A 27641-nucleotide genomic window follows, 5' to 3' on the forward strand; every position below is an offset into this window, starting at 1 on the left:
TCTCTTAAACTATCAAGCCTACCATAAATGTTTGATGATGAACAAGCCCATAAAAAGGAAATGCATAAAATGAATAGAGGGAGCCAATGCGTGCACCGCCTTTTAATTACTGGTGGCTTCTGCTCAGATCCTGCAGGCTTGGTGCAGGCAGAAAGCACATCAATAATTGGGGGGGGGGCGGGGTGTGGGTATTGTTACAAACAACGTGTCAAACTATGTATTTATTTCCATGCTGGAAGCCAAACAGAGGCAAAAGAAAGAGGGGAGTCCTACCCTACAAAAGCAGGGGTGGCAAGAGTGACTAAAATAGGAAAAAAAGAAGAGATAAATAAAAGGCAATCAGGACACAAAAGATAATGTAGAACAGTCTGGTTTTATTACTTTTAAGTAATAAAGAGCCTTTTCTTTGCTTTTTTTCTTTTTTATCCTTTTTCTTTTTGTTTTCCTCTTTTACAACACACATTAAGTTGTGAATCAGATATTAGAGGACGTGGAGATGGAGGGACAATTGGTGACATCACAGTATTTTTACAGCTTTACAACAAATATAAATCTGAGTTTGTCGCATCTACAGTGTCTAGCAAGGGAGGAAAGCAAAGGCACACTCGGGTTTATGGACCCTCCCCCGCACCCCGCGGGGCACAGAAAGGGGAAGACTGGGATGCGGAGGACCAGTCCGCACGTGCGGGAGCCGTGAACACTGCGAGCGGTGGGTTGTGGGGTGCGGGAACGTGGACGTACGTTTTGACACAGGTCTCCTTCACACAGCTGGGGCAGTGACGTCCGCGGACACTGGCAGAGGCTCACTCCCGGCGGGCGCTGCGCCATCAGTACTCCTGGGAAGAAGGTCTCAGGGTGGGCAGGGCCCGTCTCCTTCCTCCCTTCTACATTTGTGAAGAAATGGCAAGGGAGAAACAACTCAGATGCTAGGAAAGAATTTATGGTTTCAATGTATAGAGCTTCTGGGATGTGAATACTGACTCCACTAGAAAACAGAATGAAACGCAGCAACAATCTCCCCGGTAAAATCTGCCCAGTAAAACCGCGGGGACTGTTGGGACAGAGCTGGACCCCATCCTTCGGTGCGTGCTCAGATCTCCGGGTGAACGCGCTGATTAGGAAGGCACCGCTTTTTCACCAACCAGCTCCAAACTGTCCTCGTCGGTTTTTTTCTGAAGGTTTTAAAAAATTTTTTATTTCTAAAGACAAAACTAAACCCAGAAGATCAAACTGGAGATACAGAGACAAAGCAACCACCAAATATACTGTTTAACTTCTTAAAAGAAAGCAACTGCTAACAACTGACAACAATACTCACAGTTTACAGTATGTGGACATGTCTTTTGTTGGTGATAAAGTAAACCAAAGTCCCTTTTGTGTGCTCCAACAAAGGGAACCAAGGGGAGAGAATCACAGGCCATTCCCTCCTAACCCTTTACAAACAATAACCAAACTATAAAGAAGTTACAAAAAAAAAAAAAGCCTTTTGCCCCAGTCACCGTTTTTGCTGCACTGTGGTGGTCATCTTTGCCCTTTGTGTTATTCACGACAGCAGGGACCAGCCTGTCTGCTCTTTCTGTGCTGTCTCTGTGCCCTGCTGCACGTGCTGTGCACGTGGCTTAAGCTCAGAGATGCCCCAGGTGCAGCCCAGCCGCATGACCGTGTTCTGCAGCCAGTGGACACAGCAGGAAAGAGGAATGGGGCGTTAGTCCCTTTGCCACTGGCTAGTGAGGATGTCACCGTATTGAAATGACTGAGAATAGAAGGGACAAAGAGAGCTCTGGAGGATGGAGATCAGCACCCACTGCACCGGGGTCCGGTGTGGCAGCACAGCTAAAGGGCAGGTCAGGTTGGCGCGATTAGAAGGCAGTGTGACACGGAGGTTGTGGGTCCACCTAGCATTCCCAGGCTGCCGCATTCCAACCATCACTACTGCATTCTTCTATCTGCTGGACTCCAATCTTCCCGAGGGCTGGAGTGCGGGTGGGAAGGAGGGAGGATTCAATAAATATCTGCGTTTATTTCAGAAGGAAGGAAAAGTTGACCATAATAACAGTTTACAAGTGTACACAACTCAGGGTGTAAGGCACAAATTTACATGTGGAAAACAGGCTATTCACAGATGTAACCCACAAAAAACCCGTGTGATCAAATGATTAATTTATGCAAGGTAGCAGCCAGCATATTAATTAGTTCACACCGTTTGTGGATTTTATTTGCTGTCTCACATGCAAGGTGAAATGAGATGGCGTATCACAAGCTGGTGCCTTCACAAAAGGTAGGAACCACGGATAAAGCCATGTTGGCACCAACAGGAGAGGGTGTGCCATGCTGGACGTTTCCCTCCTGGTTGCTTAGAAGTTAGGATCCGGAAGGACTTTTAAACTAATTAATTTTTTGCATGTTATAGGCCAGAGACCTGACCAGCAAATTAACTGGTAGATTTAAATAAATATTCCCCTCCTAACTCTTTCCTTCAGCTACAAACCAGACAGTTCAACCAAACAAAGCTCAGAATTCCAGCTTCAACTTATTTACTCAGTGAATTTATTGTAAAAATAAAGAAACTCAATTATTCCAGTTAATGGATTTCACGTTAAATAGTTTTAACTTTCAAGGGGCTTCAGAAGAGCTGTCCGCAGGATGATATGTGGAAGAGTCCTTTCCTTAAGGAAAAAGAAAGTGAACAATAAATAGAGTTACTTGCGTTAACGGTCACGTTATTTCATTAAAAGAGAGCAGAAATCTATGACATAGTCGCCCAGCACGGCATCGACCTGCTGTAACACTGACGGGCATTTCACAGTATCTGCGCATAGTAAACTTCTGCCATTGTTAAAGTCTGAGTTAGAATTATCAATGAATTCTTTATTTTTTGTCTTTTTAAATTTTCATGATTTTTAAAAACATGTTCTGTGTTTTGCAGTTGGGAACGCTAGCCCGGGGGGATGGGGGCAGTGTTCCGTGCAGTCATGGACGAAATGTTGTGATAGCTGTTCACCTGTGTGTGTGTGTGTGCGTGTGTGCACGTGTTTGTGGGGGGCATGTGTGTGTGAGTGCGTGTGTATGTGTGTGCGCGCATGGGAAGCGGGGTGGGCATGTGCTTTTGGCTCATGTCTGTGATGATAACTGAAGTCTCTCGTGGGTCCGACCTGCTGTAGGGTGTGGGGGAGTGCAGGAGAATGGAGGTGAGTCCCGCTGCTGCAAACCTTCACCAAACCTTGTGGCCCAATTTTTGAGAGAACCCCCGTGTCCCAGAGAGGAGGCCCGTGTCCTCAGCGCTGCCTCGGGCTTCCCGGTCTGGTGTGTGCTCCAGGCAGTGGAGAACCTCGCTGAGCCAGCGGTGATTCGCCTTGCCTGCTGATTCGACTCCTGACCCCTCCCCCCGGCATTATGTACACGCGTCGTTGGGCTTCATGGATGTGGAAAGGGGGGCAAAGGAAGGCTTGGGGGGGACGTCCGGCTTCAGCGAGGGTGTGCGCTTCAGCCCCGGCCTTGTCAGTGAGTTGTAGGCGTTGAGGCTGGGCTGCCTCGAGACAGTCACAGCCTGGCCGGCGGGCTGGGAGCTGTGCACCTGGATGGAGTCCACTCTCTGTGGGGCAGGGGGCGGGTTGTCTCCCCTGCCAAAGCTCTGGTTTCGGGACAGGTGGGAGGAGTTGGAGGAGTTAGTATTGTTTCTTTTGAGAGTGGTGGCCTGGTGGCTTCTCGTGAGCGAGTTCGTGGGGTAGCTCCTCTTATAGTCAAGCCCGTAGGAAGAGGAGTGGTGCATCTCCAGACGCTTGCTCAGGCTGTTCTGAGACAGGGAGGCCCCCGGAGGGCCCAGGGAGGCCTCGCGCTGCGGAACTTTGGGGGGCAGGCTGTCCAGGTTCTCCACGAGATTCACCCCGTGATTGGGACTCTTGCTGCTGAGATGCTCCTTGATGGTCTTATACTCCAGGGTGGCGGCCTGGTCCTCCAGTGCCATCTGGGCCACCTCGCTCATTTTGGGCTGGTCCACGTACTCATGCTGGTAGCCCTGCTGCGTGATAGGCAGGACCACCACGCTGGGGATGTGGCTAGGGGAAGCCCGGAGGGGCAGGTCTGTGGGGATCACAGGGGAGCCCATGGGGGGCATGTCCTTTGTGCAGGCATTGATGAGGTTCTGGTTCCTTTCCCACTCGCGGCTGCCGCGGCTGGGCTTCCGCTTCTGCTGCAGTGTCGGGGTGGACTCGGGCGTGGGCAAGGCTGTCAGGTCCATGTGGTGCTGGTCAGCTTTAATGAGCATTTTGGTTGTGTTGCCGGGCGTGGCGAGTTTGCCGTTGTGCATGAGTGGTGTGAGGATGGCCTCTGGCTTCGGGTCCTTGGACTGAGTGTCCCCAAAGAGGCCGCTGAGCTTGGTCACGCTGCTCATGGATCCCCGGCGTGAGTGGGTGAGCTCTTTCTCCTTACGCTGCACTGTTGCCACGTCCTTGCGCCGGTGATCACAGACACAATACACAACGATGCCCGAGAAAACGGCCCCCGTGACAAACGCCAGAATCACCGCGATGGCCAGGAGGGTGACAGGAACGAGCTGGTCGTGTCCTTTGAGGTAACTTTCCCGAATCACTCCTGCAACAGACATTGCATAAGGTGTTCAGAAATGAAAGCAACTGCGAGGCTCACTGCTGTTTGGCATCCACCCTGTGAATTAATAACAGTAAAAGGGACAATAGCACCTCTGCATAGCTGTCTTCGGGGTGCAGCTTGCCAAACATTAACTAACTAACCCTCCCCATCCTGGCCCCACCTAGGGAAATTGACTTCCTTTATTGCCTCATTTGTGTTTGTTGCTCTCCCTAACACAGGCTTTTTCCAGTTAGCTGCACTCCATGGAACATGGCAGGTTTTGGTTGACAAAATATCTCTCTTTCTTTTCATCTCTTTCCACTCTCTCCCTATAGAATTACAGTAACAGATATTTTATATTTAGAGTAAGAGGCAACAATTATACGCATGTTAAATGGACAAATCGTACAACACCCCAGGCTTCCAGCTGGGCTCCTTTCTGAGGACTTCTTGTAGCACCAGGGTTTCTGTCTGGAGAAAAGTGCTTTTCAAAGGATTAGGGAACGAAGGCTATATGTCATTTGCAGCAAAAGAAAAGAGCTAAAGCTCACAGATTGCAACATTTATGCTTACTTTGCATCCCAAAATTTAGGGCATCTATGCTGAATATTTGAATGGAATGTTGGGGTTGAGATATAGGAAAAAAGATCATTGGGGAGCTCCAACCCATTCGTGGGTTTGAGAAGTGCCAAGTCCCGTTATTATGCTTAGAGTTTGCTGTCACTGTGAGGCTCTTCAGCAGAGCTGCTCCTTTCAATTTAATAAAAACTATGTGACTCTGCCCGTCTATAACCTTACACTACATTAACCAAGATGCTGTGCTTCCGAAGGAAGTTGCTTTCCCATTCCTGCTTAATCAGCCACCAAGCTGAGCCACTCTAATCACATGCAAACACTGAAGCTTTTATTTTTTAATGCCGACTGAGAATACACGTCACAACTGTCAGATCCTAAGTGCTTGATGCAGTAGCTAAAAAAAATAAAATCTCAAATACCTCAATTCCTGCCTCTAGAGAGTGAAAGAACATGAATACATTAGAAGCACTGCACAGGCTGAGGAAATGTAAATATTATTCCTATTATGGAAATGATAGGAAGACAGAAAATGTACCTTCTTTTGTCTCAGGAGACACATATTTCATCCACTAAATCAACTATTTCTGGAACATGTTTAATGTATTTTACTGACAGGTATCAGTGGCACAGAATTAGAATGAAGTGAATTAAAAAAACCTCTACCCCTTCCCAAACCCACAACGTACAACCCTTAAACTTCTGCTGAAAAAAAATATTTCTTCCTTAATATCACAGCTGAGACCTTGAAGAAATGCAGCCTTGTTGTGGGGGTTTTTACTAAAATATTTTGATTACGGGAGAGATGGTTTTAAAACCCAGAAACCTTAGCCTGAAGATTACATTCTTTTTTCTAAAGGATCCTTCTCTCAATTGTGACATTACGCTTGGTTGCTGTAGAAATGATTGTCCTGTGACAAAGGATTGTGACTTCAGGTAGCATAAATAGAAGCAGCACAATCTCTTGAGAAAAAACATTCTGTGATTAAACAAATACCCTTGGTGATGAAAGGCAGTCACCCTAAGGAAAGTGTTTAAGGTGGTAAGATACTGAATAATTTCCAAACATGACACTTTTCAAGTATTTCCATATCTATCTTCATCATCTTTTAAGAGGTAGAAACCAAGAAGCAAAAATCCACCTATATTTCACACCTTTTGTGTATAGCGCTCTTTACACAGTGGAGTATCTTGCATTCAAATATAGTTTAATATCTAGTCAGCCAAGAAAATGTGCTAATGAAAGTTTCTTCCTAAAATTTGCATTTCCTTGTTGTTTTGCTAAAATAGCAACTGATTTTCCTTCACTTTTGATTGTTATGGGTTCTATTGAACCTCTTTTTTAAAAACACCTACACAACTGCACAAAAACGCACACCTGTGAATAAAATGGATTTTATTTTCCTTACAGAATTGGTGAGCTCAGTGGCTCTAACCCCGCCAGGCAACCACAGATGATGGAGAATAGGTACTATTTTTCATGGCAATGGATATTTCATGGTATACTTTCAGACAACCGTGCTGGGTGGCTGAGGTGTATCTTCCCCAATTATGTTTAGTTATAAAAGGAAGCTGTCTTCACCCGACTTTGGTACTCTACAGTTTAAATTGCCATCTTAGATCTCACGCCAACTCCCTATTTAACTCTCACCTGACTCTTGTCTTCTAAAGTCACCAGGTAAATATTTTTAATGTTGAGTGATCACCCAGTCTATTGTGTAATATATCCAGAACTCTACGTGGGTAAACAGCAGCAAGAATAGCCAAAGGAAATAATGATAATTATTCTTGAGATCTGCAAAACCAAAACTTGTTTCATGACCAGGCGATTCAAGGCAGATGTATGCGATCTGGCCAGTAGGTGCTGACCCATCTGGGGTCACCAATCTTCTATATACAAACTGCTCTGAAATAGCCTGGTAGGAAGACGGCCTTGTAGGATGAGGTGGTCCCCCAGCTTCCTGTCACCTAGCTCACAGCAAGAAATTTCTGTTGCTACTAACTCCTTGCCTCTCAACATTGGCTCTTGGCAAACAGCCGAACACACCAAGCCTTTGATGCCATAACAAGGCTAGAGCCATTTATTGGTTTCACTGGAAAACTGCGAAGCTCTCAAGTTTATCCATTGCTTCCTAACCTTTTAGCTCCCAGCCACCTTTCTGCTTTCATGCCTGGAGCTCCTTAGCTACCTTAGACTCCTGGAAACCATTTGCTCTTTCTCTGGGAAAAGACTTCTAGCGGATGACATTTGACTTCAGAGTTTTGGCTGTTAACAAGTCAAGTAGAATCTGACCTTTCAGGAAGACGGTGTCTCAGATAGTTTTTTCAACCTCATTTTGTTATGTAAATAATGCCCTTAAAAACCTTTCTGTATCTCTTCATCTTGTAGACTTGCAAATTCAGAAACCCCTCACCCAAAGTTAGAAAGAGCCCAGAGAATAAACTGAAAGTGCAGTGGAAGAAGGTAAGCATTATTCTTGGAAATGCTTTCCAAACTTAGAGCTTTCTGCTCACATCATGTAAAAGAGAAAAGGATCATTCATGAAAATGATCAAATCAACTCTGTAGTCTGGCCACTGTGAAGGACAGAACACAACAGGCTTACCTGAGAGCCTCAGCAGTGCTGAGCAAAGCCACACCAGGGAGGGCCTCAGTCCCAAGCTCCTATTTCAAACTGGGTGACTTTTTGCCAAGGGCCTCATCTGTGGGCCTCAGTTTTAATCTGTAAGGTGGGGTTAACACAAGCTTACTGCCTTACTGAGTGTTAGAAGAATCAAGTGAAATAAAGACTAGGGAAGCACTTAAATGCTGATGTTTGCTGGACAAATCTAGTGGTCAAAAGAAGCCACAAAAGTAAGTGCCAGCCGCTGAGGGACAGTCACAGCTCTCTGGGTGACTCTAGCGATCTTGCAGGGGTGAAAGGCAGACACGTTCTTCTCTGTCCCAGTGTGGTCAAACAGAAGAGATGCTGAGACAACATCAAAGAACGCTTCTGTTTCCGGGCTTCCTACAGGTCTTGAATTTTGAAATATTGTAATTAAAAATTATTGAGAAAGACACAGTAATCATGATTCCCTGCAGAGCAATAATCCTATAGTCAGCTCCTTGAGGGCAGAAATAGAGTGTTTGTATTTGTATCTCTGGCCGTCCCCACAGTTGATAGCAGTGCAGCTAAATAAATAATTGTTGAGTACATGGATTTTCAATATATTTAAAGACACTTTAAATGCACTTGTAAACTCTAGAAGTGACTGTAATTTGGCTTTTGATGTCACAAAGGACTTATATCTCTAATCATGCAATAGAATTTTAATAGTACCATGGATTGGACAAAAAAATTTAAAGGTGCTCAATATTTATTGAAAAATAAGAAACTATTTTAAGAAATGAACAAAAATTGGTTCTGGGATGATTCTTAAAGAGCCAAGGAGGGTAAATGGTTATTTGTAGTAATGGAGTGCTCCAGTAGAATTGAAAAATTTAAGACAAATGCATCTTTGCCATGGGCAAAATGCAACAACTGGGAGGTTTGGTGCCGCTTTGCTCTTTGCTCTGGGTGCTGCGCGGGAGCCCTTGGTGAGTGGAAGCCTTTGTTGGGCGCTTCACTCCCCTGCTGAGCGTCCCTAACCCGCAGCGGGAACAGTCAGAGGAGGCTTCCCTGCCCTGGGCTGTTCCAAAGCCTTCTTCTGCCCACCTCTGGGCCTTCTGCTTTCACCAACGGAAAATGGGGCATTAGTAATGAAAATAGTTTCTGAAAAATCCTTTGGATTGATTCATTAACCACCAGCTATTTCTCACCATCATGAGGTGCTAAATGATTATTCTTTCCACCTTCCTGTGCAGGAAGCAAGGCGCACAATGGCTGAGAGATTTCTCTGAAATCACGCTTTAAATTGGCAGAACTCAGAGCAGAATCTGCAGTGCATTTTCCCCTCTTAAGCGAGAGTTTTCGGATGCTGCCAGGAGGCCTCAGTACGGTAGTCTGAAGATCTTAAGAGGCCAAAGCCAAGAAAATTATAAACAACTCTGCCCCTAAAGCCCTGCAACATGTAATTCAAAATGAGAACCATTATGAACTTTATGAGGAAGTCTGATACAGTTCTGAATTTTCCGCTCATGAAACAGTTAATGAATTCTGCAAAATCAAACCTCAAATTCTTTATTTAAAAAATATAGCCTTAGGTAGCTTTGCTTATGGAACTGTAACTGCTCAGCTGGTGCATGGGTCAGGGGTCTAGCACCAGGTTCTGGGACAGTTTGTTCTCAAAATGATGCTGTCGCCCAACTTAAGACTGTGATTCTCTTGGTGTCTTTGCTATTACTCTCCTGGTATGACAAGGTTTCGGTTCCAAGCATCCCTGGAGCTGCCCTTAGCAAACATTTACTGAGCAGAGTAAACCACTGTGCCAGGCGCTGGCAGTGATAAAGGAGCGAGATGCGCAAACCGGCAGAAGGGAGGCGCTTGCACACAGCTCCATCCACAGTGCAGGAGTGTGATGAAACGGGTTGTTTCTCTACCTCAGTCACTGGGTGTCAACTCTTTCTAGGCGACGGTATTTGAGCTAAGCCTCAAAGATACACAGGATTTCAACAGGAGCGAAAAAGCAACACAAACCAACAAACCAACGGGCTGGTGGGAGGGCTGCTAAAAGCCTGGCAGCAAGGGGAAACACGTGCGTGGTAATGGTGACGGCTCTGGTTACCTTCCAGTCTCCTCCACGTGCCAGGTGTGAGCCAGCTTCCGGTGCCCTGGAATACCCCAGCCACTGAAACTGCACATGAGTCTATATCTTTCTAGGTTTCACCTTCCAAAGAAGCCTTTTTCCACTTCTCAGATCAGTGAGCACTTCCTTCTACAAATGTCCCCACAGCTCTGCCCTCCCTCTACCTACTGCTCATCAGATACCATGTAGGGATTTTTCTCACCCAGACTGCTCTAAGACAGAAGGACTCACTGTGGAATGCCCAGGCATAAAGAGGCTCAGGAAATGCCTGTTAAACCAATAGTAGAAGAAAGTATGAATGAATCAATAACACAAGCTAGAAAGAATACTGGGAGAAGGTTATAAACAGCCTTAAATTACTAACATAAGATGTTTAGAAGGTCTGTTAGTTTTGGAAGAAAAGTTCTCAGCCAATTTACCTACAATTTCAAGGATCTTCTTGCCTGAGAAAGCTGACTTTGCTCTGCTCCACACTGAAACAATTATTAAAAAACTACTGGTTTCAAAGTCAGTACCTTTGCATCAATAACAGAACTAGCCTGTTACTGTTTTTATGATTAATGCTCTCAACCTTAAAGTATATTTATCCCCTGCTCCCTACACAGGGGTGATGCTCTGTCCTATAGCAAGCAAAACAAACAGCAATATATAAAATCAATTGCACCTATTGAGCCAAACACCAAGGAAGAGCCCTCCTCACCCCTAACCCCAAATACCTCTCTAAACGTGAGAGCCCACAGCCAGTAATGGAAACGGTTAAGTGTGCACTTGCGCCTCCCGGCCCTGCTCCTGGCCTGGCTGGTCTGTGCTCCCGAGATATGATGGATGCGTCTGTCTGCATAGCGAAGTGATTAATAGGCATCTGTGTGAAGCGGACCCGGTGACCACAAAGACAACAAAGCCTCTCTGTGTCCTTTAGAGAAACATGCAAAGGCAAAGAGGAGGATGGACACTTCCTCCACCACTGAGCCGGAGAGGGTTTATGTTGGGTCTGAGAGCTAAGAAAGATGGCAAAATACCAAGAAAAGCCCCAGAGTAGGAGCCCCTAAAAATAGACTCATGATTCTGCTTTATAGTAAGACAAGCCTGCAATTTCCTTGAAATCCTCATAACAACTTGGGTGAATGGGATCTAACAACCCCATTTTTCTTGTTTGAAAATCTTCTTGCAATAAAACGCCAGCCTCACAGCCCTGCGAGGCAATGGGAATGAATGAACGAATCCCCAGCCAAGCATCGCCGCAGCCAACCACACAGGGCCCACTGTACTCCCTATGTACGAAGGGGAGAAAATGAGTGGGGGGCCCCAACTGGAGACAATTTACTCCCAAAGCCACACCCAGCCAGTCGAGATGACCACACTGAAAGCGAAATGGGAGCTCGCCGTGGTTATCTTGGCAGGAAGCAGCCTTCTTCTTGTCTTAGGGCACAGTGTGAGCCAGATGGTAGGAATAAACGGAGCCTCCAGCAGCCATGGGAATGGGCTCGCACTACGCTTTTCCTTTGAGTTTTTAATTTTCTTCCCCCTGCCTGTTTATAGATTAGGTTCTCTCCTGAGAGAACATGGACTTTAAGATTAAAGTTAGTGACTAACCATGCTGAAGTAGAGGCAGCTTCCTAAGTCTGGCTGTTTAATATCCTTGGTCCAGAAATGAATGAAAAACTCACGCACTGAATGATGCTTCCTGTGTCTGTCTGCAGATAAATCCACTTCCAGTTCTACTGCCTCTGAAGCTGACGCAGTTTGGTCGGGGTGCATCACAGGGAGGGAAGGGAGAATGCAGGTGAGACTCACCAGATGGCATGTTTTAGGAGCAGCTTCCCTGAGCTTAGTTCTCTGACCTGTTCTTGGTTCTCTGTTCCTACAGTGTTTAGACTTGGTGCTGCCCGCGGGGAGTACATCCAGAGCATGGGTTAATGTCTAGATCCAGGATCATAACAGGACATGTTTTATAATCCGTGCCCTGGAATGCCGCTCGGTGTTTCTGTGTTTCAAATGGTTACTGTCCTTGTGAAGGTAATTGCTTTTGAGATTAACTAAGATTTGCAAATTTTCTAGGTTTATTTTCCTGCCTTAGGTTTTTTTTTTTTTTTTGCTTTCCTAAATGAGATGGGAAACTCAGCATCTGAATGATTTCTGAAACCAGATGAAATGTTTCTGTTTTCCAACTTCCCCATCCTATCTTCTTCCTTTACTCTTTCACAAAGCATTAAAAAGCTACACAATGAAATAGGAAGTCTCCTCATAAAATCGTTAAATTTAGATAATTGTTTGGATATTTGCAGTGCCTTTTCTGTACAAAGCAAAAATAAAACAAATATGATGAAACACGTATTAACACAATTAAAATTACCAACTTAAACTTGCCAGAAATATAACTCATGAGGTTCAGGTCAAAGATGAGGCTAGGTGTTACTGGTTAAGAACACAAATTTTGAGATTCTAAAGTCCTAGATTTGAATCTTTGCTCTATAGACAAATGGCTGTGGGACCTTGGGCATGTCACTCAATCTCTAAAGCCCAGGAGAGCTGGCTATGCCATGAGTGCTGATGGAAGGATAATACAGGCTAAATAAATGAGCGCATGGAAAGCAGTTGGTATTATGCAGGAAACACGTTGACACTTAATAACAAAAGGGCAGTACTTCTAGAATTTCTGATAAGTTGCCTACCTGGAGCAGTATCCCACTTTGTAGGGCTCCATTGTGTTAGTCAAGAACAGAAAACTGAGGATATAGAAATACTCAAAGCAAAATCTTGACTAGTAAGATTCAGAAGAACCTGTTAGCAACATGGGAAGTGTTTTTAGTCAGTGCCACTCACCATTAGTTTCATCTGGAGCCTGTTAGAAACAACAAACCCTTAGGTATTACCTACACCTGCATCAGAATCTTTGCGTGGGACCCAGAACCTGGAAGGCCTTCAGGAGATTCTTACATTCACTAAAGCTTGAGAAGCACTGCATCAATGACACTGATAATATTCTAGACAATGCCCACAGGTTTTTGGCTCTATTGTCCAACCTCAGACACCACTGAGGCAATGGCTATCCCGACTTCCAAACTGACTTGGGAAATTTATAACAAATTAATGTGCCACATCTTCCTGGGTGTCCAAAGCATGAGTCCTCACTGTGTAACATGGATAATTTCCACACTTGGTGTCAGGCTCTCACAAAGAAGAAAAAGCTGATGCTTCTTAATTGGAATCAACAATCAAATCTCTCACACTTTCTCTTGGTACCTGACCAAAGTATGGCCTATGACCCAAAGTTAACCCAATTTGCTAGCACCAAAGGTACTAGAAAGATGCCTGGGTCATGTTATTCAACCTGGGATGATGAGGGGAATTCTGATGCTCCCCTTCTCTTTAGCAGTGGCCACTAGGTAATCGTGGGAATTGGAGAATTCAGATATGTCCTAAAGTGGATGGGCCCAGTCATGAGTGGGTCCCAGGAGCAGAAGAAGTTGTATGTCTATGGCACCACCTCTGGGTACAGCAGCCATCTTTACGTGTGACGTCACCAGTACAGCAGCCATCTTTACATGTGCCATCACCAGTACAGCAGCCATCTTTATGTGTGATGTCACCTCAACAGAATCTCCTTAAGCAATACTAAGAATGGGTCAAGGAATGCAAAAATCTTTTCCCCTTGTCTCACCAGGTAAGAGAAACAGAAACTCAGGAAAGTTCTTCTTTTTCATATTCTAGACTAAGAGGAGCAATGTGAACCCATGTTTCCTTCTCCATGCACAAGCCCTGCTTAGTAATAATAAAAGTACCTAGCATCAGAGTGCACTCAACAGAACTTGGCACTTCCAATCTGCTGAGCTGAACTGAACCTGCAAATCCACAGGATTACATAAGAGATTTTTAAGTTCCATAAAGTTTCGGTTGTGTGCTTTTAAATCCTGGAGTGCAAGACCCGTCAGCACTTAGGGTGTATTTATTACCTTAACAAATGTCAGATGATTGTGTCCAGTGTTATCTATTATTTATGAATAATGAGAGCCTACAGGACTGGAAATGACATACTTTAATATGTCCAAAAGGTTAGGCATAATGCAGTCTGCAGCTCTATAAATTTCTCAACATCATTTTCCTCCTAATGAAGTATTGTTGGTGTCTACGCTGCACTTCAATTATGTCTATACAATTTATAATGGCTGTCTCGGACTTCACTTTCAGTGAGGAACATTGTAGATATGTGTTAAAAAGAATGCATCTTTTCAAAAATATGAAATTAAAAAAAGAATCGGAGTCAGAGAATTCCTATTACCCTACCAAAAATGAATAATTTTACAACGATAATTCCCAAATGGAAAACCTGGAAGAACTTAAGAAATAGTGAGGATGACAAACCTTCATATTGCCTGTAATTGGCTTTCTGACACCAACTAAGATTCCACCTGCTGTGTTCCCACTATTCCTGACTCTAACCAATTCACTTCACAGCCTTTCTGGGGTTTAAAACAGTGAAATTTATGTGTTTTCTCTCAGTTCCTCCAGTAGCCATCCACTTTGCAAGGGTTTATCCTTTACTTCACAGCCTCCATCTCCTTGGGATCAGCAAATGAACACAAAAATTTCACCCCATTTCTCTTTAGGGCAGTTCATGTATTATATATTCTGAGCAAGGCCTACAGAGTTGGAGACCATTCTCATAAGTAATGTTAAAGAAAAGAGATGCTTTCTTCAGAAAGCTACCTTCTTGTAGACTAGTCAAAGAAACAATGAGGTTTATGAAGTAAGACATCTAATAAGCCTTAAAACCAAAATCAATGATACTTCATGAAACTCCACTATGAAAAAACTTTGAGACAAACTTAATATTATTTTTCTATTATTGCACAGCATCCACACTATAAATTGACCTTTATAATTTTACAATGAGGAGAAAATAGAATCTAGATGTACACAGTGCAATTGGATCAATTAAAGTGCAGTTTGTAACTATTCCAGATGTTCAGTTAATAAGATCAGGCCTAATCTCATCACTTTAGTCCTTGAAAGTTCCATTCGGCTGTCAGAAAACTTTGTCATTGTGTGTGCTTTTGTACAAAAGATGGAAGAGAATAAAAAATAAAAGAGAATGGGGGAAAAGGGTAGAGGCAAAATGTCAAGAATGGTATGGATGAAAAAGGAGCTGTGGATTAAAGGTACGAAGCATTATCTAGAGGGTGATTTTTTAATACCCTGAGATTTAAGATGCTGATTTAAAAGCAAAAGTTCTCCACAATCATAATTTAAGTCCTCCAGTTTTTGAGGAAATGGATAGATCATAGATGAAGAATAAGAGGTTTAGTGGATATCCCTGGAAAATTTAAATATTAGTGTGCACTTCAGGCAGACAGGGAGATGAAACAGCTTTCTTACGCGGCTGACATTTAACTTTTTTTCTCTTCCACCCTTTCCACAATAATCTTATCAAGACCTTAGATAAATCCAGCAAGTTGTCAAGAGGATACAAAATTAACTAGATCCAATCTACACCCATGCCTGCACTCCTGAAGGAACAATTACAGCTTCCACCCAGGCAGCCTCTGCCCCACACGCTTGCAGGGGGAGACTCCTGCGCATCTGCTCAGGGGCCAGCACCAGACCTGCCTGCTCTATCATTTTTCCCAGTCCTTCAAAGAAAAAATCAGAGACCACACACAGACTTTTTCTGGCAGATGACAAAGAAATAATATAGTAAAAACAAAGGCTAGCACCCTAGGTTATATTATCATGTCTTTTTCAACCACCCTGATTGAAAAATCGGAGGAAGCTGAGAAACACCTGTCATAAGCTGTGAATGGCAGTGTTCAAACCAAAGTGACAGGAGTTATGGTTTAGAGTTTAGCTTGCTTGGGGCTTTACTTGGGATAAAGTCTAGTTTGGCAAGGGCATTTACCAGGAAAAGGTCAGTAAGCTGTAGTAGCCGATACTTTAGATTAAGAATTGACACAAAATTCCACTACTCAAATTTATTGTGTATATGTCTGTAACCAACAACCTCCTTTGATTAAATAACCAGCTTGCAATATATTACCTACACAGTATTCCATTTCAGTCTCCATCCTGGCCTTCCGGATACTTTATCACTTTGGTCACTTTGCACTGCCTGTCTCTTCAGCATCATATGCTGCGCTTTTGCCAGGAGTGTGTCCTGGTCATGCAGCAATTCAGTTGGAATGCCAATCTTACTCCTTCTGCCACAGAAATCCAACTTGTCCTTCACTGCCCCCTACCTGGGCCAGTCCTGCTTCCCTGTGCTCCCTCAGCTCTCTGCCTACCTCTTTATCACTGACTTCTGCTGCCAGGCTTCCCTCTGCTCCAGCAGGTGCACAGGCAGAGGGGCCACTTGCGTACCTGTTCTGTAAGCTACTTGACTGAAGGTTTAAATTGAGTTCTAACCTGTATCTTCCGTGGCTCTCAAGGTCAGGTCTACAGACAGCGCATGTTGGCTGAGTGTCTGCTGAATGCACGAACAAAGCAAGGAAAGGTCATGCTTGGTCACTTTTGCAGAGTAGGGTTATCATGACCATCATTAAACTATTATTTCCTAGCGCTTTTTGGATTTTTGCTCTTTTTTCCAAAACAATGAAAATGAGGTCAAAAAATACATGTGGTTAACAGAGAGTAGACAAAAACTGAAATGATATAAAATTAAAAAGAAGCAGTAGTTTTAACAGCATCCTGTGCAGTAACAATTTGATTTCTGAGCAGAAAAGTGGCTTCTGAAAGAGTGCTCCCAGCGATCATCTCCTTATCACATTTCAAACATATGCACAGCTCTAAGTGCATATTTTCTGAAATTAAATATGATGTGAATGTTTTTCATGGAATGAATTTTTTTACTTAAATGCCTCTGATACGGTAACATTATTGTAGATTTCCAAGAGTTTAAAGGGCAAGTATGATGTAGAGACTAGATATCATATCCTCACTGAGTAAGTTATCAACAACCTCTTCAGTGAGATTCAGGTAGAGAAAACATACAGAATACTTCCTTAAATCTAAATTTCCCATAAACAGTGATGTTTTAGAGTATTGCATGTCCCATGCAATCTTTGGAATATGCTTACACTAAGAATTATTCAGCTACACCTAAATATTTAAAGAAAGTATCTAGGTGTATCTGAAATTTAAATTTAACTTCACATATTGTATTTTACCCAGCAAGCTCCTCTTCTTTTTCCCAACTACGTATTTCTAATGACTCCCACAAACACTCTTTACATGCTCTCAGAACTTTTAGAGGTGAAAACAGTTTAAGAGAGAGCTTCAAAAATGATATTAAATCTCCATAGGGGAGGTAAAGCACAGTTTACAAATAAAAGAATAACAGACTAAATTTTGTGTTTTTTTTTTCTTTTTTTACTGTCCATCCTTGTCAACAGCTTATACACTAAATTCCTTATGAATTTTGCAGGATACTTCCTCTCTCACACTCCAAAACAGATAAATGAACCATAATTCAAAAGGGTTCTTGAAACAACGGTATTCAGTTCCTTCTCTCTTAATGCCCTTTGCATCTGACTGGACATCTTTTCTACGTGGTTTGGTTAACTTCTCATAAGTGCAAGTAAGGGCCCCCTCTTCCCACTACAGGACTCCCAATAAGACAGAAACCCTCTCTGGGAAATCTCCACAGTATGGTCTTGCTCTGCTATCACACCTAAAAATGGTTATTATACTATTTGTTTTACTAGGAAAACCTGTATGAACTTAAGTGTTTCTATTTTTAATAAAGATTGAGGTACTCAAAAGAACAAAGGCAGACTTTGCTAGCATTTTGGTGAATACTTAAATAGGAATCCGATACCCAACAGCCTGTTTCCTCATCCTCCTTATCTAGTGCTGTATTACTGCTATTGGCTGGTACTGAACACTAAGGACCCTGACTCGGAGTGTTCTTTCCTCACTATGTCCAGCTGAGCTGCCTTCTGCTGTCCAGCACGTTTTCCTCACATCTGCTGTGCACTCTTCTGCCTTGTTCACAGAGACGGTGGTGGTCATAAGGCATCTGCTTTGCTTTCATGTCTCTTTGCACTTTGTCTGTCTGGCGGTTTGGTAGTTCCTGTAGATATAGGATCTATATCTATCACCAGTGTAGCCCTGAACTCACTGGCATCTGAATCACACTACAGAACCAGTGATAAATTTTGCTTAAGATGCCTCAGAAAATATTTCATTACAGTAATGTTACTGCAGAAATGGCAGAGAATTTAGTCCAACTTCAGGAGCCCACAAAAGAAATCTGTTTTCCTTTCTGCATTAATGACATCAGGAATAATTTTCCCTGTACATAAAGTGGCTTACATATGACTTGACAGGAGCTAGGAAATACCCTTCCTCATTGGAGAACTGGGATGCTTGAAAATGCCAAACTTGGGAGACTTTAAGCATAGGAGAACACTAAATGCAAGAGTAGTTAGAGTTAGACTCTGTTACCAACTATACTCAGATTTCCTCATCTGTTATTACAGCAAGCCTGGCTCCCTGGGTGTGGGACTCAGAGCAGGCAAAGAGGGAACGGGAGAAGGGGGAAGTGCAGGGTCCTGTCAGGGCAGGGGAACTCTGCAGCGCTGGAGTTCTCGTGGGTACCAGGAAGGCAGATGAGAAACAGAAGTGCCTCAGGTAAGCTTCCGCTTGGCCCGCGTGTGGGCGATAACTAGCTACAAGCATAGGGTGCTTGCTGTTGGTGTGCATAGAAAACATACCAGATGCTTAATAAGCCGAGAGTGGCTAATTTCTTTTTAGTTTAAATTCATTTTACTTCAAATTCCTACTTGACCAAACTTCCTCTCCCCAATCATAAAACTCGGCAGCTGGAAAAGAAAACAGAATAGCACTAGATTGGCTGATTGGAAACTCAGACTGAGAAGTGCGTTCACATGGCTCTGCAGGGCGCAGTCAACGGCAGGCATGGCGGTCATCAAATCTCCTTCTTCTGAGTATCAGAGGTGAAGTTCTTGGCAGTAGTTTAATCTTCCTTTAATCATTCTAGAGCGGTGTAACTTAAATTTCTATCACGTACTAATACCAAAATTTCAATCCTACCAGTGAGTCTCACATACCATATTGTTTATGTGACAATTTCATATTCCTAGGAGCACCTGTAGTATTTTCTTCATATTTTACTTACATAACCTTAAAGTAAATTTCAAATGGAAACTTTGTATCATTGCCTAAATGGAAACAATGTCACTTTTCATAGGAGGTACCCAGAAAAATAACATTATTCTGCTTTCAGTTAACTTTAATTAAGTGGCTGCAGGATAAAGCACCAGTTCAAGTCCTATTTTTTGTTTTCTTTGTCAAACAGGAATGGTAACAAGTTGACTGAGTTGTAAATGACGGAGTAGCAATCTAAGACTTATTCCTTGACATAAGCAAGAAGATTGAAAGAGGAATGAAAAAGGAATGAAGTCCCACCATGTGACTCAATGTTTTTAAGGACATGTGACACTTAAGTCCTCCTGTGAAAGGTGCAAATTGTCAATGCCATTTGGAGGCAATACTGTTGTGGGCTACAGCGCATTCATAGAATACATAATTGACTATAAAGAGGATTGTTGATAAACTCTGTGATTCATATAACTCCATTTAGGATTGTTATGAAGCATGGACAATATATTCATTATCCTTTATAGCCCTTATAAATCTTATTGGATTATTCTTCCAAGTAAAAATTGCTTACACAAATAGCTTGTACAATGATTAAAACATAGTCAATGTTTACTGTACATTTTAGTTTAAATTATTCACTTAGCCTCCAATTTGGATTTTGTTTCTCCATTTTTCCTTGTCCATAAGGATGATATCTTCTAGACTAAATGTAATCATGTGATAGTGTCTTACTTTAAAGATCTCCCAAAATATATACACATAATTCTGAGATTTCTTATCAGATTAGAACATCTCTTTCCATATTTACTATTTCATCTGTTTTCAGAGAACTCACAAGAACTCTATAAAGTCTGAAGCAGCAGGTTTTCCTCTGTTTGGTATTTGTTTTTATGTATATAAAAATATACTGTTTTTTATTTATTTTTATGACCACCATCAACATTTCCATTTTAAATTTATGTCCCACAGCAGTCCTGGCAACCTTCTACATGGCTGACTTCCTCACGTATCCTACATTCCTTTTGGAAATCGAGTTTTATAGTATCATTGCTTTTCATAAGAAACCAGAGCAATGAGTGGCTACTGACGTTCTCAGTATTATTTAACATCAAAAACAAAACTTAACCCCTCAGCCCTCATTCCCTTGCTGTGGGGAGGGATGGTTGGGAATAAACCAGATCTAAAAATAAATTACCACCTCAATAGCTATTGGATGAATAAATATATTCTTTAAATGTGGCAAAACCAGGAAAAAAAGTAGTCAGGGCTGCATCTAATTTATCAGCCTGGTGATTAAAGGGCTAGCGCTTGAGGGTGCAGAAATCTAGGGACGCAGAGATAACACAGAAGAGTTGGCTGTGTTTTTACTAATGAATCCAGGGCTTGAAAGACATCAGGCAATTTTAAAGAAAAGCAGCAAGGACAAGAGATATTAGACAAGGCTAGTAGGGTAATGAAGGGCGAGGCCAGTTACTGAGCAAGAAGATTATTTCACTTTCTGTGATAATGCCTCTTCTGCACGCTTTGCAGGTTGGTCCTCATGCTTTGTTAGTGCTACTGTATACTAACACAGTGTCTGAACTCTACTCGCGGTAGAAGGAAAGAGCCTTGGAACACTCCACAGAGGGACGGGGGGCTTGAGTGTATTATTTTGAAATGGAGAGGCTAAGAACAATGGCAGCAGAAGTGGGTTAGACTGCAAGGTGAGGACAGTGCTTTGACAGAATATGAGGGACGGACAGGATTAAATCAGGACAAAAGACATAGCAAGGAAAAGAAAGAAATAGGCAAGCAAACATACTCTGGAAGTGCAGAATTATCCAAAGGATGAAGGGTGACAAAGCAGCCAAGTGGCAGTCAGCAGATCTGCAGAGTGGAGCTGTTGGGCTTATTTTGTGCTCTGGCTCTTTTTCAGTGGCCAAAATGAAAAGGGCATTGGACACTTGACTCCTTCTCAGCTAGCTGGTCAGCAGACACATTTTCTGCTTAGCAGGGAAATGTGTGGTATTTTAGAAACAATTCCAGAGTATATTTAGTTCCCAAAGCTGGAGCACACAAATGTCACATTTCCATGAGAAGATCGGCCCAGTGAAGAGAGCACCCATCAGAAGCCCTCAGAGACCCATGGAACTCCTGCATCCCAGAAGATGCACACACACGGATGTGACATCATTGAGGCATCAACATCAGGGGATGAAAAAGCAAGGGGATCACGGACTGATTCAAGTTAAGGGTTGTCACAATGAGTCAGAACAGGAAAAGACTTTTCCAACAGAATAACACCATTGCCAAGTAGGACTGCACAGTGCTTGGCAAAACGAAAGTTTGAAATAAATCATGAATAGTAAACAGAAAATAATTCAGAGCAAAATGGAAATCAAAATCATGGTAAAAGGAACATTGAGCTGTATCATTTTTTAAGAATTTCTGCATCACAACTCATTGACATTGCCCCATCACACAGTCAGTCATCAGAAATCAAGCTCCACGTTGATAGGGCAAGGCAAGGAGTGCACAAAACAGTGAGCATGTCACACACCCATGCAATCGCCTCTGCCACCATTGTTTGACAATGTGTAGACTGCTTCCAGCTTTGTCAGTATTCATAGTGAGAGCCGAGAGAATGCACAATGCTGAAGTTTAAAACAACCTATCCAAGCGTTAATTGCACTCTTTGAGAACTGCCTTCCTTAGGGGAGTTAACGACTGGAGAAAATCCATGCCACCCCAGTCAGCGAGGTGAGAGGAAAATGACTGCAACCAACGGATAGAAATCTGGTTAATATATATAATGCTTTACCGGAAAGACTGTTCCAGAAAATCATAGTGGGCAAAGACAAAGTGTTTTTTACTGAGTTGCCTCTTCTTGAGAACAGAGCCAAGACCGACCGACCCATCTTGGGTTTGGAACCACACATCACAAACGAAGGCTCATGCTAGGGCTTGTGGCTTGTCAGGCGTTTGTCCTCATCATTTGCTTTTTCAGTTTGGTTAAAACAGAGAGGCTGACTTGGAGAGGCTGAGGAGAATAACGTGACCCGCTTCCTTTAAATAGATTTGCAGCAGGGCATACTAAGAAAAGGAATTCTATAGAATAACAACATCAGTGAAGGGGCCATGCTTAAGAACATGATAAAGGTGGCAAATCTTTACATTGAGGAACTGGAAGTAGGGCAGCCGAGTGCACAACGCTCTCAGAGGAAGAGAAGCAAGAGAAAAAAAAAAGAGGATGAAAATTTAGCATAAGCATCTGCACAGCAAGTATTCTACTAAAGTAAAGATGCAGATACAGGTGCAGGGAATTCTGGGAGAGGGCACGGCAGAGGCTGTCTTCCAAGGGTCACAGTGGCTACACTGCCCTCAGAACGCAAACCTCAGCTTAGAGGGAACTCTTGAAAACATATAGAAGTAAACAATTCTGAATGGGGGGAAACAGCTCAGCAACATAACTGGGCTTTTCACTCTCTGATTTACAGGGCTGTTTTCTGGACAAGTAAAGGCCTCTTTGGATGCAGCTGCAGCCGAAGTAGGATGTGTTTCCAGAAGCAGCGAATGGCAAGAGGAGAGATGACATTTCCTGTCTGCAGCCAAGCGAAGAAAGCGAAGGGGAATGTGGGACAGTTCACAGTGGAGTCCCTTTCATTCAGTGTGGCTTCCTTTCCATTTCAAATGCATAGCAATTCTGCTTGATTAAATAACATATTTTTGTTTCAGCTGCTGGCCTCTAAGGGCAATTACAGTAGTCTGAGGACCACGGCTCTATTCAAATTCTGCACCATGTGAGATGGAGAAATGTTTCCAGCCAGAGAAGTCTTTGCCCTGCTATTTCTTAACTCCCTGATCAATGGGCTTTTACTTCAAGCATATTCACTTGCCAAAGCCTGCACAGCACTCCACCATGTTAGGGTGGGAAAAAAGGTACAAAACTCACAGCATGAGACTCAGAAGAGAGGAAGGGGGTCTCAGGAGCCAGCATCTGTTCGGGCCAAGCCACACACCTAGGTGCAAGAAGCTCAGAGGATGGGCCGTTTGTTTTGTGTAGTTTCTCCTCGGTCAGGGAGTAATTTAGGATCAAGCCGAGCATAAAGTTGAGTTGCAGTCTTTTCTGCCAAGCATCCAATCGTACCACCCTGCAGGGTCCCTAAACGCTGCTGGGGTTCAGCTGGAAGCAGTCTCACAGTCCTCTTCACTGTTCCCTCCCTCTCCCCCCAAAGGAAGAGGCATGTCCAAGGCCTTACCCTTCTTGTCTTGGTGATTATGGGAAGACACTGCCCCCAAAGGGTCTGTGTTGCCGGGTGAATCGAGCAGATCCTTCCAGTCCAGCAATTCTCCCCTAGACTCATACCCCTCCTGAGCCGCCGAATCTGACGTGGTGGTGCTGGGCAAGAGGGAACTGGCGTGCCCTGTTGTCATCACAAATACAGTTAGGGGAAATATCACCAAGACCCACATTCGCTTTGCTGAGAGGCCAGGAGGTGGGACACTCATGTTGGCTGTCAGACCAAGAGGATGTGGCCCTAGCAAAGACAAGGCTCGCGGGTGGTAGGGAACATGGTGTGTTCAGCCAAAGGCGTAGTTAGTGAGTCAGGTGATGAAGAGCCAGGTCCTCTGTCAGCCATGTGCTGAGTAAGTCCTGGGAATCACTTAACTCCTCCCTCTGTGGACACAGCGGGAACAGATACTTCCCAGTGTTGGGAAGATAAAGTCTCACATAGTGAAAGCATCTAGCACAGCCTAATCCACACTAAATGCACAGTCATAGATGTCTTCTCTAGGTCCCATGGCAGCCTTAAACACAGGATGTGTTCACTCTGAGGACCCTGTGACTGATGCGGCGGTATAGTAATCGGTGGGCCTCTCTCCACCCGAAAAACTCATCCTGAGCCTTTGTGGGGAAGCTCCACAGTGTGTCTAATCTGTGTCAACTCAACTTCACAGCACTCCCTGTTCGAAGAGCTCCTGCCTTCCAAAGAGATCTGCACCTACCGCTTCGCACTGGAACAGGGACTTCAAATGATACACAGAATTATGACTGTGCACGCCACCTCAAGATTTCTATTTATGAGACACATTTTTGGGGTCTCATTGACACGAGTCGAAGGAGTGCCCTGCTACAGGATAAGGGCAGCAGAAGGACGAGGCCGGGAGCTACGGCAGACACTGTGGATGCTCCCTGTTACCACACTTGTAGTCAGCCTCCACCACTTCACAAGATTAAGTGCAGATTGTATCAGGTGCTTTGGCCTAGGTTGACACAACGCTTTAAAGGAGCCCTATAACCCGTCCTCTTCAGCGGAAATAAAACATAACCTCTCTGTGATTTGGTGTGTTAAACCTTCTTGCCTATAGCAGCCTCTTGAACAATTTTTAAAAAGACATCAGGACAACTGTGCTTGTGTAAACAGCATCTTTGGTAGAAAGTAGGACAGATTCAACAACTCTCAAACTTCCAGCCTCAAGATGTGATTACCATATACATGATGAATAAAATGCCCCCAGAAAGACAGGGAATGCATAATTATTGGAAGCTGGATTTGTAAAAGATTCCGTACTGCAAACAACAGACAACATATTTTTATCCTAAAATTTGCTTAGCAGGGAAAAGCAAGCCAAGTGGCTTGTCTAAGTTATGATGTTTCTCTGGGAACACCACACTTAAATGCCACCACAAAGCTTTGGTAACATTTAAGAGGTCCCTTTCTAGGCAGAACTGGTGCGCCTTCTACAGCTTCAAACATCCGCTTTGTTGAAAATAGTCTGCTTCACATCCCACTGCTAAAAATATGTTCATTTAGGACTCAAGGAATGCTTGATTTTAGACTCTTTATTTTTGTCTTTCTGATCTCACATTTCATTTCATAATACTGATAAGAGAACAGGGGCAGGGAAATGAGCCTAAGAAATGGAAATAAAGAATTTCCTTATCTCCTCCTTGCCTACATTGAAGTCTAAAATATAAAATCTATTTTTCACTCATATATTTAAGACTACGCAAATGAAATGTACGGTCAGAGAATTCAGTGCCCTGCATAAGCAATTATAAATAGCTTTTAGGGAGCTAGGGAAAGGGAGCAAGAAAAAAAAATTTTCCCTTCAAGTAGCAAGATTTTTTTTTTTTACCTGAAATGAGACGCATTTTGAGCACTTTCAATTTAACTGTGTTCAAGGGGCAATTTTATGGTAATGCCATAAGTATGGTTTGGGGAAAACATTTCTTAATATGGTAATCTAAGGGAAATATGTGCCTAAGGGACACATTCTCTGTAGAAAGATTTCCTGGACCATATGCTGCAAATACATGGAAAACTCATCGGTAATGGAAAGCTATGGCTATGAGAGGAAATTAATGTGGACCAGATGGTAGTTAGGTAGGAAAATGTTTTACACAAAAGCGAGAAATCAGCTTCTTCCTATCACTGAAGTGTTAGTCTAATACCCACCACATCTCTGTTTTCTATATGTAAATCTAGAGAAACCATGCATCTCATTTACTCAAAAAAAAAAAAATACATAGATCAATGTGAGGTTTGTAGTCTCTAAACTTGTGCTTTAGGATACTAGAACACGTGCCAGTGGAGAATTAAACAGAGAACCACCACAGAAAAATACCAGTAAGAAGTAGTCCTTAGCTTGAAGTCAAGATGAATATTATTATTGCCTTTCCAAGCTTAAAAAGTTATAAGGAAACCACTTGTACTCCTTCTTATAATTTGACTTTAGAGGCTCTATTATTTTTATGCATTGCTTAAGGGCATGACATATCACTACAAAAATAGGCAATCCTTTGTGGATATGGTATTGCATGTCAATATATTTGCAATTTAGTATTTTTATCTTGTCAGTGCAAAAGGAACATCACATTTTAATCAATGGAGCTTACGCTATATTATAATTAAAATATGAAGATATAAATAATACTTAAAAGTTAATTTTAGAGCCGCAAGGGTTGGTGAATACCTACAATTGCAGCACTCTGGGAGGCTGATGCAGGAGGATGGCAAGTTTGAGCTCAGCCTGGGCAACTTAGTGAGATCTTGCTTCAAAATAATATCATTTAAAAAGGTTGGAGTATAACTTAGGGAGAAGGCCTGGGCTCAATTCCCAGTACCCAGTACTACACACACGACAAAGTTTACTGCATTGTATAGTTTCTCTATATCTACAAGTTATTGTGAGTCTAGATGTTAGAGAGCTTTCAGGCTACTGAAAAGCATTAAAAATGGTTATGGGCAGTTAAATATACAAGAGTTACTAAATACAGAGAAAAAGAGAGAAGGAAAATAATCAGGGTCCAATTCACTAAAAAGGGTTTTTACATTTGCTGAGTTTTTGCCTACAGAAAGTTTGCCTGATCTAGTGCAGTGATCCCCTTTCCTAAAGCAAGCCGTTCCAGCTCTATGGCTTGCGCTGTGGACCTGCACTTAGCCACAGCCCAGGACGTGCAAGGACACGGCTAGAAACTGCATGCATGCACTTTGGACTTTGAGATTGGCTTCCTTGTCTATATTAGTGCTCCTAAAAAGCAGCAGTTTGATCCTTTGTTTGATGTTACAAGCATAGCACCTAGTTCACTGCCTGGCACAGAACAAGCACTCGGCATATATTGCCAAATGAATGAATGAAATCTCGTCTGAGTTTATGAATCACTATAGATATCTCTTGTAGCAGTTTGTAGATACAAAAAAACTTCCCATATTTTTGTAAATACTGTGGGAATCATCCCTCATTTTAATGGCCAATTAATCAGCTAAGTACTTCACAAGGAAAATCCCAACTCTTAATTTCATCACAAAAACTACAGGTCAAAAGCTGAGGAAAAAAGGGGCATTGTCCACTATAGGGTTAATACAGAAGATTTAATCAGTGTTTTTCCTTTGAAAAGGAAAAGAGAGATCAGAAGCTCGGAGAGTGATTTTTTGTTGTTATTAAAAAGCATCCCGTGGTTTGATATTAGTATAACTGATGAATGCTGACGAGGTTGCTGGTTCAATTAGTTTCAAGATTTCTCGGTATCTGATAGATTACTCAGTTATAGGAAATGATTGCAAAGTATGATATTGGAAAAGAGCAGATGCTCAGTGGGTTTTCTTTCTGAAGGCCAAGGCTAAGGGAGATGACATTTCCTTTCCGAGCAACTCTCATCTGTCTTTGGAGTTCAGAGTGCTTGTGGCTGAGAGAATGTTAAGCATGGATGGGCTCTGCAGGCTCTTCTGCTCCCCTCGGCCTCATTTCTCAAGGTGGTGGGTCAGGAGAAACGAGACAATTTTCCATACTGTAGAGCTCGCTTAAAGACAATCTTTAAGGTTTCAAAGAGGGTTTTCATGTACGCTAATCAACACAAAGAATGAAAGTTTACATAGAGTTGCTGAACGCATCTGTGGGCATCTTGAATTGCTTCTTCAGATCCAAATGTACACTGCTTTCTTATCTTTTCCTTTTCTTTCTTTTAATTTCCCCTTCCTTTCTTGCCTACTTATCTATTTAAAGACTATGCTATAACTATTACTTCATTGCATATCTTAAACTCACGAACTAAGTGGCTGAATTAATAGTCCCATTAAAATGTGAATAGTTACATTTGTCATCACACAGATGTTTTTCATATTATTTTTAAAAATAACACATTAATAGTTTATCTGA

At 42.8% G+C, this 27641-nt stretch overlaps 1 protein-coding gene across 6 annotated transcripts in view; it reads right to left on the reverse strand.

Moving 5' to 3' along the window:
• Window positions 1-2524: 2524 nt before the first annotated feature.
• Window positions 2525-27641, reverse strand: part of Sema6a (sema domain, transmembrane domain (TM), and cytoplasmic domain, (semaphorin) 6A) — a 124318-nt gene continuing 99201 nt past the window's right edge. For 3 of the 6 annotated variants that reach the window (XM_005376538.2, XM_005376537.2, XM_005376540.2), the window contains 2 exons: window positions 23240-23404; window positions 2525-4590 (listed from right to left, as the gene is read on the reverse strand). In XM_005376538.2, the coding sequence (XP_005376595.1) occupies window positions 3392-4590; window positions 23240-23404 (1364 nt within the window). In that variant the 3' untranslated portion in view covers window positions 2525-3391. The other 3 variants (XM_013506973.1, XM_005376541.2, XM_013506976.1) reach the window with 3 other exon arrangements.

This window comes from Chinchilla lanigera, unplaced genomic scaffold, assembly GCF_000276665.1.
Source record: "Chinchilla lanigera isolate Chin_1 unplaced genomic scaffold, ChiLan1.0 scaffold00007, whole genome shotgun sequence".
NCBI lineage: Eukaryota > Metazoa > Chordata > Mammalia > Rodentia > Chinchillidae > Chinchilla > Chinchilla lanigera.